Consider the following 12093-nt stretch of genomic DNA (forward strand, 5'->3'; position numbering starts at 1 on the left):
GTGATTTTTATATTAGAAATTCATTATTTGTAATATTACAAAATGTGTGATGTTTTATAATATTAAAATTGAGGAATTTGTTGTATTACAAATTGAATTTCTAATATTGAAAATTATTTTATAATATTACAAAATATTGATTTTTGTCCACTTCAGCTTGCAATACCCCCTAAAAATGTCCCTCAAACACACTCACATGTGTATACTGCCTAGATAGAATATATCTGGAATTTTTCAACCCCATCACAACAAATGACTTAAAATTTCTTTTGAGCCAACATTTGTGCTATCTTGAAAAGTCCATGTTCGATCATGAATAACAAAAAGACATACCCATATCTTAAACTGGTGTAATGTTCTGAGATCCTTCGCAGAGCTGAATGCAATAGCTACAGGCATGCAGCCAGTTTTTATAAGTCGTTGTTGCGTTTGACAGTCGGAAACTACTCAGATTTTCTCTCTTACTGTAGGTGAAATATCGGAGAAATTCCGATTGTGCGTTTGATTGAGATCTACTTTCATTTTCATTATCAAATGAGTGTTAAAACTAATTCCGATTTAGATATGTATTGTATTATCAAAATCTATTTGGCATGATATTCTGAGATTGAAATATATAGGTTGACATTTCATCTGATAATGAAGACAACTTCAACTTGAAGTTCAAGTTACTTTACATTACGTTGCCAACTGGTGGCTCGTGTTTTAGGCACAAACTGACAAAGCAGTCAGGATATAGGCCTTTTATATAGTACACAATGTAAACAGGTAAACATGTATTTATTTTCATCTGCGGCTGCTTTAGTGACATTTTTTTTTATCTTTAACTGGACAGATGATGACATTAATAGAAGAAGAAAAACTTTTATAATCCATATGAATGGGCCCGTGAGGACATGATACATTACATTTATTATTCAAAATTATAATATCACATTACATTGAACTTACAAATTAAAACCTAAAACACAACTCCCAAACCAAAGAAAATACTTCATTGAGCTAGAACAAAAAAAAAAACTAAATGATCAAGAAGCCATACAATTAATAGAAGACAGGCTTAATCATCTCGGACAGAATCGGCCAATATATGCTGATAAATTCAATCAAATTGTCATTCTCATGAAGGAGGATCATGAGTTAGCTGTTAAATTACCTTTTAGCTAACTAATCTGCATCAGACACAAGGATGGCAATCCTGGTCTTTGAGCCCTTAACTACAAATTACGTAAAGGTGGTTATCCAATGCACTCATAATTTTAATTGATGATATATATTAAACGGATTAAACTGATGTACATAACTGCAGTTAAGTACATCCCAAGATGGTGGAGGGAAAATCTGGTATTTTTTAAATACAATATTTACCAATCATATCAATTTTGTACTGAAATGATTAAGTCAAGTTTGCATATTTCTTTCCTGTTAACATTTCTCAGTGATAAAAATCATTCATTTCGTAACAATGGCTGAATAAAACTCCTTTGAAAAAAAACTGATGACGTTCATATCTCACACATGACAAGTACGTACATCATGTGCATCAGGTTATTTTTATAAATGTGGCATTTTGATAAAGTTTTATCATAACTTTGGCTGTAATTACTCATAATGGAATGTGTATGTTGATTGATTCTATCTAATTTTGCTATTTAAAAGACAAAAACATAACCTAAATTATCTTTCTCTTCATCCATCATCTTGGAATGTACGTAACTGCAGTTATGTACATCAGTTTAATCCCAGTGATATATCATCAAATCTTGAATTAAAGGAACTAGTTTCTTCAACCTTCTTATTTTTCAAGAGATTTTGTAGACACTCTGATTCGTCTGAATAAAGAAACAGATTTGCTAGCGCTGCTTTTTTCCCCAAAAGTAATTTTCAGCTCATATTTGTTAATTTTTTTTACATTTTATTTATATTTTATTTGTATGTAGTTCCTTTTTACCTAGTAATATGTTTGTTCTTCATTCAGACTAGTAGAACAGTGATTTATACATTAAAGTTTTGAATTTATGATTGTGTTCTGGAACAGTATATCTCATGTTTTATTCCAAACATTAGGGTCCAGATCCTCCTTGTACAAATCAAAATACTAGTATCTCAATTTAACTTAGTAGGGTTCCAGATCCTTGTGGATTCCTATACTTAAATGTGAAGTTTTTGAAATATATTTTTTTTTCTTTTTCAGTGTTGATATGAAAATAAGCTAGCAGATATTTTTTTTGGCTACAACAAACATGACAGATGAGTATGGTTTTTGGAAATCATTCTGTGGTCACCATGACAACATTACAATCTGGTACCATGGTGACATTGGCCATTGTTTTGAACATGTTGCTATTGTGTTGCCCATTCACATAATTTTGACAGCAGTAACTGTATTTCACATTGCACAAACCAGTAGGATATCTTTGTATGACCAACCAGATTTGCCATGTCACGTTAGGTTGAGACTTTTGGTAACTGCTTGTTTAACTCTAATTCCAGGCATACAAGTTCTACTAATTTATTTATTGAACCATTCAGAACCAAGTGCATTAGATGTATTAAGCCTTTGTGTTTTGACTTTGTGTTGGTTGCTGCAGTCAGTATATGTCTATAGGTTAAAATATATTTTCTGGACATCTTACAGAGGACCAACATTAAATATAGTTATCTATCTAACCCTACTGATATCTATATGTTTTGAGATTTACTCATCAGTATTGTATGTAATACAGAAGAGGTATCTGATAGAATCTTATTGTCTCTTTTGGACTGTTGGATGTCATTTACTATATCTGGTGACATTAACTTGTCGAGGTCATAGAATACATAATGTGAGAATATTACAAGGTACCATTAATGTCTCGCCATCTGAAACAGAAACATTTGCTCATCATAGTAACTCTTATGGTTCTGTTGAAACACGAGGAAGGGAGATAACTCATGCTGAAGATGGTTCTTCTTGGTTGTCTCGCCTAACATTTTACTGGGTTCTTAAGTTAATGGTAAAAGGAAATAAACAGAGAATCAAATCAGCTAATGATATTTTTCTGCTGCCAAGTAGACTTAACACACAAAGAGTGACTGCACGTTTCTCATCATGTTTAAAGACAAAACAAGATGTTGAAATTTTATCTGATTCATCTGACACTGAGCCTGATGTACACAGATCTAGACATCATTATACTCTGTTGAGTGCTTTAAATCAAGCTTTTGGGAAGGAATATTTTTCATTAGGTATATTAAAGTTATTAGCTGATGGTGCAGGATTTGCAGGACCTTTACTATTGAATCAGTTGGTAAGCTTTATTGAAGAGAAGGAAGAACCTGAATATCATGGATATATTTTTGCGTCATGTTTACTTGTGTCTACTCTTGTAGGTTCAATTTTATCAACACAGTTTGACTATAATATAAAGGTTGTTTCATTCAAAATCAGGGCGGCCATTATAACAACAATTTATAAAAAATCATTATCCGTTAGCAGTGTGTCAGCCTCCAAGTTCAGTTCTGGTGAGATAATTAACTTTATGAGCACTGATACGGACAGAATTACAAACTTTTGTCCAAGTTTCCATGCAGTGTGGAGTCTTCCATTCCAAATTGCAGTATCATTGTTTCTTCTATATGAACAGATAGGTTTAGCTTTTTTAGCAGGGCTTGGGTTTGCATTGGTGTTGATTCCAATTAATAGATGGATTGCGAACAAGATAGGAGAACTTAGTCAAGAAATGATGACACAGAAAGACAACAGAGTCAAGGTACCATAATTAGTTATAACCTAATCTGTAGCCTCAGAATTAAGTCATTTCAGATGTTTATTTGATTACAGTATTTGAGGATTACTATTTTTTTTTAAAGAAAATATACAGAATATGCTCAAATCTAAAATGCTTTCTACAAAAAAATGTTTTTGGCTAAAAAATAAAGTGTAACCATGGAAGATAATTTTACTGTATGGGAAGTTATGTTGAACATCTACCACTTGACCCAAAGTCAATGTGAATTTATTTTATCTTTTGGCTTCCGTCTTCATCTGTCATCTCTGTTGTCCTTTGTCAGTTGTCTGCCATTAATAATTTCTTGCAAGATTAACTCCTTAATAACTGCTGGGTAGATTTTAATAAAACCTAATAGCAATGATGACTGAAAGCTGCTCTACAAATGATTCTCTCTGGTTCAGTGTGATAAAACAAGATGGAAGCCAGAGGCTATATTTAAGTACTTCTCCATCTAAGAATCAGGCAAAATGTATATGTTGCACATAAAGGAAAAAAAAACGTAGATTTTTTTAATTAAAAAAGTATTTATACCTGATGACCTCCAGAAATAACCATCAAAGTGTTTGTAAATTTTGCCTTTTTAAGATATTGTTAGCTCAAATTTAGTTGAAAATGGTGGGAAATTTTTTTGCACTTTTTCCTTATAGTCACAGATAATACAGGATAAATTTAAATAGCCTTTCAGTTGTTTTCTAGATGTATTGATAATATTTGTGGCAAAAAAGACTAAAGAGAAATATTGTGTGCCATCCTTTGCCTGATTCTTACACAGAATGGTACTTAATGATTCAGGTTGGTCAAATTTTTGTTCAACTCCAATATTTCGATTGAAATACCTTCTACAATCTATTCACTTCTTTCTTTTTTATACTTATGGTTTGACCTTGGTAGTTGTATCACGCTACAGTACACAAAGCATTTTACTGTTATTATCATAATGTATTTCTAATTGTTAAAAACTAAGATGTACTGGAAGATTTTCGATGTTTTGTTTTTTAAGTTGATCCAGATCGATTGATTAATTAATTGATTGTTGGGGTTTAATGCTGGAGCAGCAATATTTCAGTTAGATTCAGGCAATGAACATGAAAGGGATGATAAAATGAACTTGAAATGATGATGAAATGGAAAATGGGATGGGACACAAGGGTAATAGGGTTGACAAATTTTGATTACCACTTGAAATAGGGAGGGATGGGTAGGGTCAGGGAATTTAGCTTCCTGTGGCGAAGTGCAAAGGTTTCTACTCCTATTGAATACTACAACAGGGTTCTTTAACATGCAAGGAATGTGGCATCTTTCCCAACACGATGCACCACTATGGTTTGCGGTCAGGTTTTCCAGAATATAGCCTGACGACCCCAGCATGTAATGCCTGGGGTACCCCATTCCACCACCTGGGACACACAACCCAGTTGCTCTGTCAGCAGAGCACCCTAGCCCCTAACCATGGTTCTGAGCACTATATATTCACCTTTCACGACAAGCTTAGTGCTGCTGTGGGCCTATTCTTGCAGACCTGCATGGGGCTGATCTAGACTGAGTTTTGAAGTATTTGATCATAAGAAAAATAAGGAACACAATGATAGAAAAACACTGTATAATGTCATTTCAGATGATGAATGAAATTCTGTATGGCATTAAGGTTGTCAAGTTTTACTCCTGGGAGGAACATTTTGGATCCAAAGTAGAACAATTGAGACAAGCTGAACTGAAGAGTTTAAAGGGCAGGAAATACTTAGATGCTTTGTGTGTATACTTTTGGGCAACAACACCAGTGCTTATATCAATTATTACTTTTACAACATATTCCATGTTAGGCCATGAACTCAGTGCTGCCAAGGTTTGTATTGTAATGTACTATTTTTTCTTTGTAACTCAGTATATACTCAGTATTATAATGATATATGTACAGATACATCATGATATAACTTGGTTTATACTGTAATGGCATATGTACCAATAAATCATGATGTAACTTGGTATTTACTGTAATGGCATATGCACCAATAGATCAGTATGTAATGTGGTATATACTGTAATGGCATATGTACCAATAGATCATGATGTAACTTGATATATACTGTAAAGGTGTATGTACCAATAGATCATAATGTAACTTGGTATATATATATTTTTTTGTAATGGCATATGTACTGATAGATCATGATGTAACTTGGTATATACTGTAACGGTGTATGTACTAATAGATCTTGGTATAAATTGTTATTTATATATATGTACCATCACAATGTTTTACAGGTATTCACTAGTTTGACTATAATGTTTTACAGATATTCACTAGTTTGACTACAATGTTTTACAGGTATTCACTAGTTTTTGACTACAATGTTTTACAGGTATTCACTAGTTTGACTACAATGTTTTACAGGTATTCACTAGTTTGACTACAATGTTTTACAGATATCCACTAGTTTGACTACAATGTTTTACAGGTATTCACTAGTTTGACTACAATGTTTTACAGGTATTCACTAGTTTGACTACAATGTTGTACAGATATTCACTAGTTTGACTACAATGTTTTACAGGTATTCACTAGTTTGACTACAATGTTTTACAGGTATTCACTAGTTTGACTACAATGTTTTACAGGTATTCACTAGTTTGACTATAATGTTTTACAGATATTCACTAGTTTGACTATAATGTTTTACAGGTATTCACTAGTTTGTCATTGTTCCTGATGTTAATCAGTCCTTTGAATGCTTTCCCATGGGTTGTCAATGGATTAGTGGAGTCTTGGGTGTCATTGAAGAGAGTCCAGTCCTTTGTTTCACTCCAGGGCTTAGATCTTGATACCTATTACAGTCAAGATATCAGTATGTGTATTTTAATGCTAATTTTATAAACCAAATAAACAGAGAGTTGCTATCATTCTTTCTTGATCTACATATTTTTTTTATGGATTAGAGAAAAAAAACTTGTTCCATCAAATGTAATTTCTTTTCTTTAGTATTGGTATATCTAAATTATTTGTGCCCTCAACAATATATACATAAAAAGTGGTTTTTCTAAATACCAGAAACTCTGTCTTTGTCAGCAGTTAGTTGCTACATTAGTATACAATGATCAGTAAGAAAAGTTTCTCTATTTAACCAGTAATTATAATCGTTATAGTTAGATGTTATATACATTATTACCAATGAACATTTAGGTAAGTTATAAATGTTTTTAAATTTGTGTTACTTAGATAAGTATGGCAGTTACAACCAAACATCATTCTGTTGCATGTTTAGAAATAAAATAACCCAGGTAATCTGTTGGGTTTTTCAGAAACAACCTAGGTAATGTGTTGGTTTTTTTTTTCAGAAATAATCCAGGTAATTATTATGTGTTGGGTTTTTAGCTCACCTAGCTTCAGGCCATGTGAGCTTTTGCCATCACTTGACATTCTTCGTCGTTTGTCGTCAATAACTTTTCTTTTAAAAATTCCTCTCCTCTCAAATCAATCTGTTGATTATTACCAAACTTAGTCACCAGCATCCTTATGTTATTTAGTTTGAAATTGTGTTGATTATAGAGATCAAGCATAAAACATGGCCACTATTGATAATTTTAGATCACAGGGGTCAAGTCACCTGTATCTACATATGTCTCAATAACTTTAAGAAATATTGGAAAAAAAAAACATGCGCCCTTCCTTTTTCAGCTTGGAAAGTTCTATTAAGTATCTATTTGGTTGAGGTCTTGTTAGAGTTATTGCCCTTGAAAGAAATAAAATAATGTTTATTGCCAATTTTTTACAACAGCAAAAAATTAGTGGTTGTATATTGGTTGGTAGTCATCAGTAGCAGTCTGTCAAGCTCCTGATTTTCCCAATTATTCTTGATTTTTTTCTGATTTTGAGCAATTCCTGATTTTTTCCTGATTATTCCAGAGAAGCTACTGATATCTCCTGATTTTAAATCTTTACACCATAAAAAAAATTGTTGAAATATTTATTTATTTCATAATGTTATACAAGTCAAACTGGATGTATTTTGTGAAGAATGATGTTGTGTATTCATTGGGTTGCTGTTATACATAAGAATTGTGAGTTTTCCTCAATCAATGTCACGTCATGTAGCCAGCTATAGTAGGGATTGTCTTTTGTTGCTATCTGTCTATTTTATATCTTTGTATTGATATTGAAAAATTGAAGGCATAAGGTCCAATTAATCTTTATGAAACTTTAATTTATACACTTACAGATCATGACATGAATTGTTTTTTTTTGTTTTATTTAAAAAAAAAACCTTATAGACCAAAATATTCAATTGAAATTTGTTTATTCTTTTCACTTTTATTTCATAGAGTTTAATGAAAGGAGGTGAGGAAAATAAGTAAGACCTTATAGTGAATTGGACAAACTTTGGCATTATATGACATATCCTTTACTAAGTATTTTAATCACAGAGTTCTAACTTCTTTCAAAGTGTTGCTTCTCAAATTGCTACATTTCTAGAAAGCTCTTACTTAGAAGGGTGGAAGGCGGCCATTTTCATGGAATTTTGTATTATTACATTACTTTTTATGATAAAAAATCCCTTATAACCTACATATTGCTTTTTACACAAACCACAAAAGGAAGTTTTGTATTGTTTTTGGGGGTTGTAGTTTGAACCGTTTTGGAATTGGAGGCTCAAAAGGGGCATCAACAAGCATTTCATAGAATTTAAGTAAAATCCAGTGAAATCATAGGAATGTCTATCATTTTTTTCCACAATATTCTATGCTACAATAGTCAGACTTAGATTGATTTTGGGGGTGAACTTTTCAGAATTGGGGCCAAAATGGGGGCCAGAGATGTGCATAACTTCTTTTTTTTATTGACCTACACGGTTGTATCATGCTATGTTTGGCGAAGCTTTTTATTAACAAATATCTTGAAAACTATAATAGATGGAAACAAATTTTCCGTTAACAAAAAGTTTCCATTGGGTCTATGTAGTAGAATGATAATCTAGATGTAGAATGGGTCAATCTACTTCTTTGTAAAATTCTCCACAAATCTCTCTTTCACGAATTTCTCCCCCCAAAATCTCCCTCTTAGCAGAAATATGGCACAAATTATGTTCTTAATGGCTTACTAAATTGAAATAAACACTATTTTTATGTCAGATAATAATCATTGAGTTACAATCAACAAATAATTAATCCTTTTGTTGTACTTATGACTCAAAGCTGTAGTAGATTAACAATATTATCATAGATTATGTATCTTTGTCTTATCTTTGTCTTATCTTTGTACTTTGATTTCCAGCAAAATTATCCTTTTTTTTTTGTGCGAAAAAGGTCGTCAGGCTAAATTTCCCTGTTAGTAAAGCTGAAAAGAGGGAGATCTCCCTCTGAGCAATCAAAAAGTTAACAGGTATGGATTAGGTTAATTATACCCCACACAGGGAAGTTGCGAAGGGTATAATGTTTTTGACCCGTCCATCAGTCCGTCAGTTTTCTGGACTTTTTTTCTAAAAGCTTGCAGATATTGACATGATTTTTGGTATATAAATTCACCATGATAAGTTACAGGACAAGTGTGTAGTTGGTTCCATTTTGATGATTTTTACCAAAATTACAGGCCTTGAACTTAGCTAAATTCACAGAAATAACCGTTTTTCGGACTTTTTTTTCTAAACGCTTTCAGATTATGACATGAATTTTGGTATGTAAGTTCACTGTGATAAGTTATAGGTCAAGTGTACGTTTTGTTCTGCTACGATGATATTTACTTTGGATTAACTAAGACTTAAAGAAATTACAGTCTGGAGTTTGAAACTACCAATTCTGAGTTTACAGAATTTAGTTAGAAGATAAAGGTCTAAAGCCTAAGAAACATTCATATTCCTTTTTTTATTGAGGTCCTCCTACATGTATTTCTCTTACAAACAAATTTACTTGGTATCCAACATGGGGACGTGTGGGGTATGTGAGCGCGCTCACTAAGGTTCTTCAATTTTTTCATCGTTTTGCTTTAGAATTAAGGACAATATTTTTTTTATTGTTGTGCTAAATAAATGGTTTATTAGATATCCGTTTTTTTCTTTTTTCCAGATATATATAATCCTGAAGAAGTAATAAAGATAAGAGATGGAGTGTTTTCCTGGAATGAGTCAACAAATGACAATATTGGTACACTTATACTCAGGAATCTTTCGTTCGTTGTTGAAGAGGTACTAGTATTACTTAAGTACCAATCCATATAAGATTCAGACAGTGCTTATGGTCGATTTTTTGTTTGTTTGTTGGGGTTTAACGTCCGAGCAGCAATATTTCAGCTATATTCAGACGATGAACATGAAATTGATGATAAAATGAACATGAAATGGTGATAAAATGAAAAAGGGATGGGACACAAGGACAATGGGGTCAACAAATTTTGATTGCCACTGGGAATAGGAAGAGATGGGTAGGGTCGGGCAATTTAGCCTCCTGTGGCGGAGCCCTATGGTTCCTACTCCTGGAGAATACCACAGTAGGGTTCTTTAACATGCGAAGAACGTGGCATCTTTCCCAACACGGTGCACCACTATGGTTTGCGGTCAGGTTTTCCGTATTTATAGCCTGACAACCCCAGCATGTAACACGCCAGGGGTACCCCATTCCACCACCTGGGGCACACATCCTAGTTGCTCTGTGGGCAGAGCACCCTAGCCCCCGGCTAGGGTTCTGAGCACTATTTAGTCACCTTTTATGACAAGTTTAGCGCTGCTGCAGGCCTATTCTTTTAACACCCGGACCTGCATGGGGCGCTTAATACATCTTATGCTTATGGTCGAGGTGATTCATATTCCTTTTTTTTATTGGGGTCCTCCTACATGTATTTCTCTTACAAACAAATTTACTTGAGTATCCAGCATGGGGACGTGTGGGGTATGTGGCTATCTCCTCATCTAAAATATTTTTTGCAGGATGTTCCTACACTTAATGATGGTGTGCAAGGTCATAGGATCTTGATTTTCATTAAATATTACTGAACGTGGTGATAGTTGGACTTTGGAATATTACGGAACTGGGTGATTGTTAGACTTTATAATTTTTGTCAGAAATATATCACAAGCAACACAGTTCGGGGGTATAAACATTTTTTATGTGACAGTCCGTCCATCAGTCCTCTTGTTCTCATCGCAACTAGTCTGACATTACCAAACAGAATTTCATGACACTATGGCCAGGATACAATATGTAGATATGCATGTATTTAGGAATTTCTGATCCCCAAATTGATCCCCAAATTTTTCGAGTTATGGTACTGGAACAGTTTGTCATTGCAAGTCTTGGAAAGATTGAGCTGAACCAACAGACCATGAGTATCACAAGTCTTGGAAGGATTTCTGAATCTGCAAACCATGTCTTCATAAAAAAATAAACATGTTCCTAATTTGGCAAATCTAGTGAGCGGGGGCATCATTAGTGTCTTGCAGACACATTTGATATACTTTTAAAAAAATTAAGAAATCACTACATGTACTAACAAATAAAGCAGGGGCTCCTGTGATAAACAGGGCTTCTAGTCTTTTATATATTGTATATTGATTCTTTATTATGGAGTTTAATGTTAGTAGCCCATTTCAAGCCATTACTGGCAATGATGTTTTTTGGATGGGTCGTTACCTCACGATAATCAGGTGGTTACTCCAAATGTGTCTAGTCAACCAACCGATGTTTTAAATTTGATGACTAACATTACTTTTCCACAGACCCCTGTTGTAGGTTCTGTGGATGGTAATAGAGTAATCTCAACTTTAGATACAGTAATTCATACAGTATCTAGGCCAGAAGACGCCATGTGTTCAGTTTCCTGTTCCCCTGGTGTTTCTAGGTTTAAATTTACCTGGTTCTAGGCCTCCAGTGTCTTACTGTGGTGTTACTTTGCCCACCTCTGCTAATAACCCCACATCTTGGTCTCAGACTAACCCTTACCCAGGTGTTCCTGGTCAAGCTTTTCCAGGTTTTTGGCCTTATGGTAACAACTTTGGACCTATTGATCCTCAAACTTTCACTCCTATTTTCAATCCTTGTTCCTTCTGTAGCAGTGCCTTCTAGTAGTGTTACTATACCTGCAACTGTACCTACCTCTTTTGTTAGGTGTCAGTCTAATCAGGTTGCTAACTCTGCCCCCTCATTAGATGGGTTTAAGAGTGTTTTGGATTACTTTGGATCTCTTCAGATTATCAATGAAGGTATCATAGCCAATGAGTCACATTTTTCCAAGGTAAGTGGTTTTGGTATAACTTTCTTTAATGATCTAGGGATTATGACATTTTCAATTCCACTTTGGGTAAGTTGGTTCCTTCTTGTGATAAAGCTTTTTCTTCTT

The 12093-nt window shown here is 33.7% G+C and overlaps 1 protein-coding gene across 5 annotated transcripts in view; it reads left to right on the top strand.

Annotated features, from left to right (window-relative positions):
- The first annotated feature begins 333 nt into the window (after positions 1-333).
- LOC148623499 (ATP-binding cassette sub-family C member 10-like) overlaps positions 334-12093 on the top strand; it is a 42789-nt gene continuing 31029 nt past the window's right edge. For 2 of the 5 annotated variants that reach the window (XR_015919451.1, XR_015919452.1), the window contains exons 1-5: positions 476-768; positions 2195-3752; positions 5389-5616; positions 6454-6616; positions 9828-9946. Coding sequence is in view for 3 of the 5 variants with exons in the window: in XM_088565341.1 (XP_088421467.1) it covers positions 2244-3752; positions 5389-5616; positions 6454-6616; positions 9828-9946 (2019 nt within the window). In the remaining 2 variants the exon portion in view is untranslated. The other 3 variants (XM_088565340.1, XM_088565342.1, XM_088565341.1) reach the window with 2 other exon arrangements.

This window comes from Perna viridis, chromosome 2 (assembly GCF_037379345.1).
Source record: "Perna viridis isolate PV_CMFRI_1.1 ecotype Kerala chromosome 2, ASM3737934v1, whole genome shotgun sequence".
NCBI lineage: Eukaryota > Metazoa > Mollusca > Bivalvia > Mytilida > Mytilidae > Perna > Perna viridis.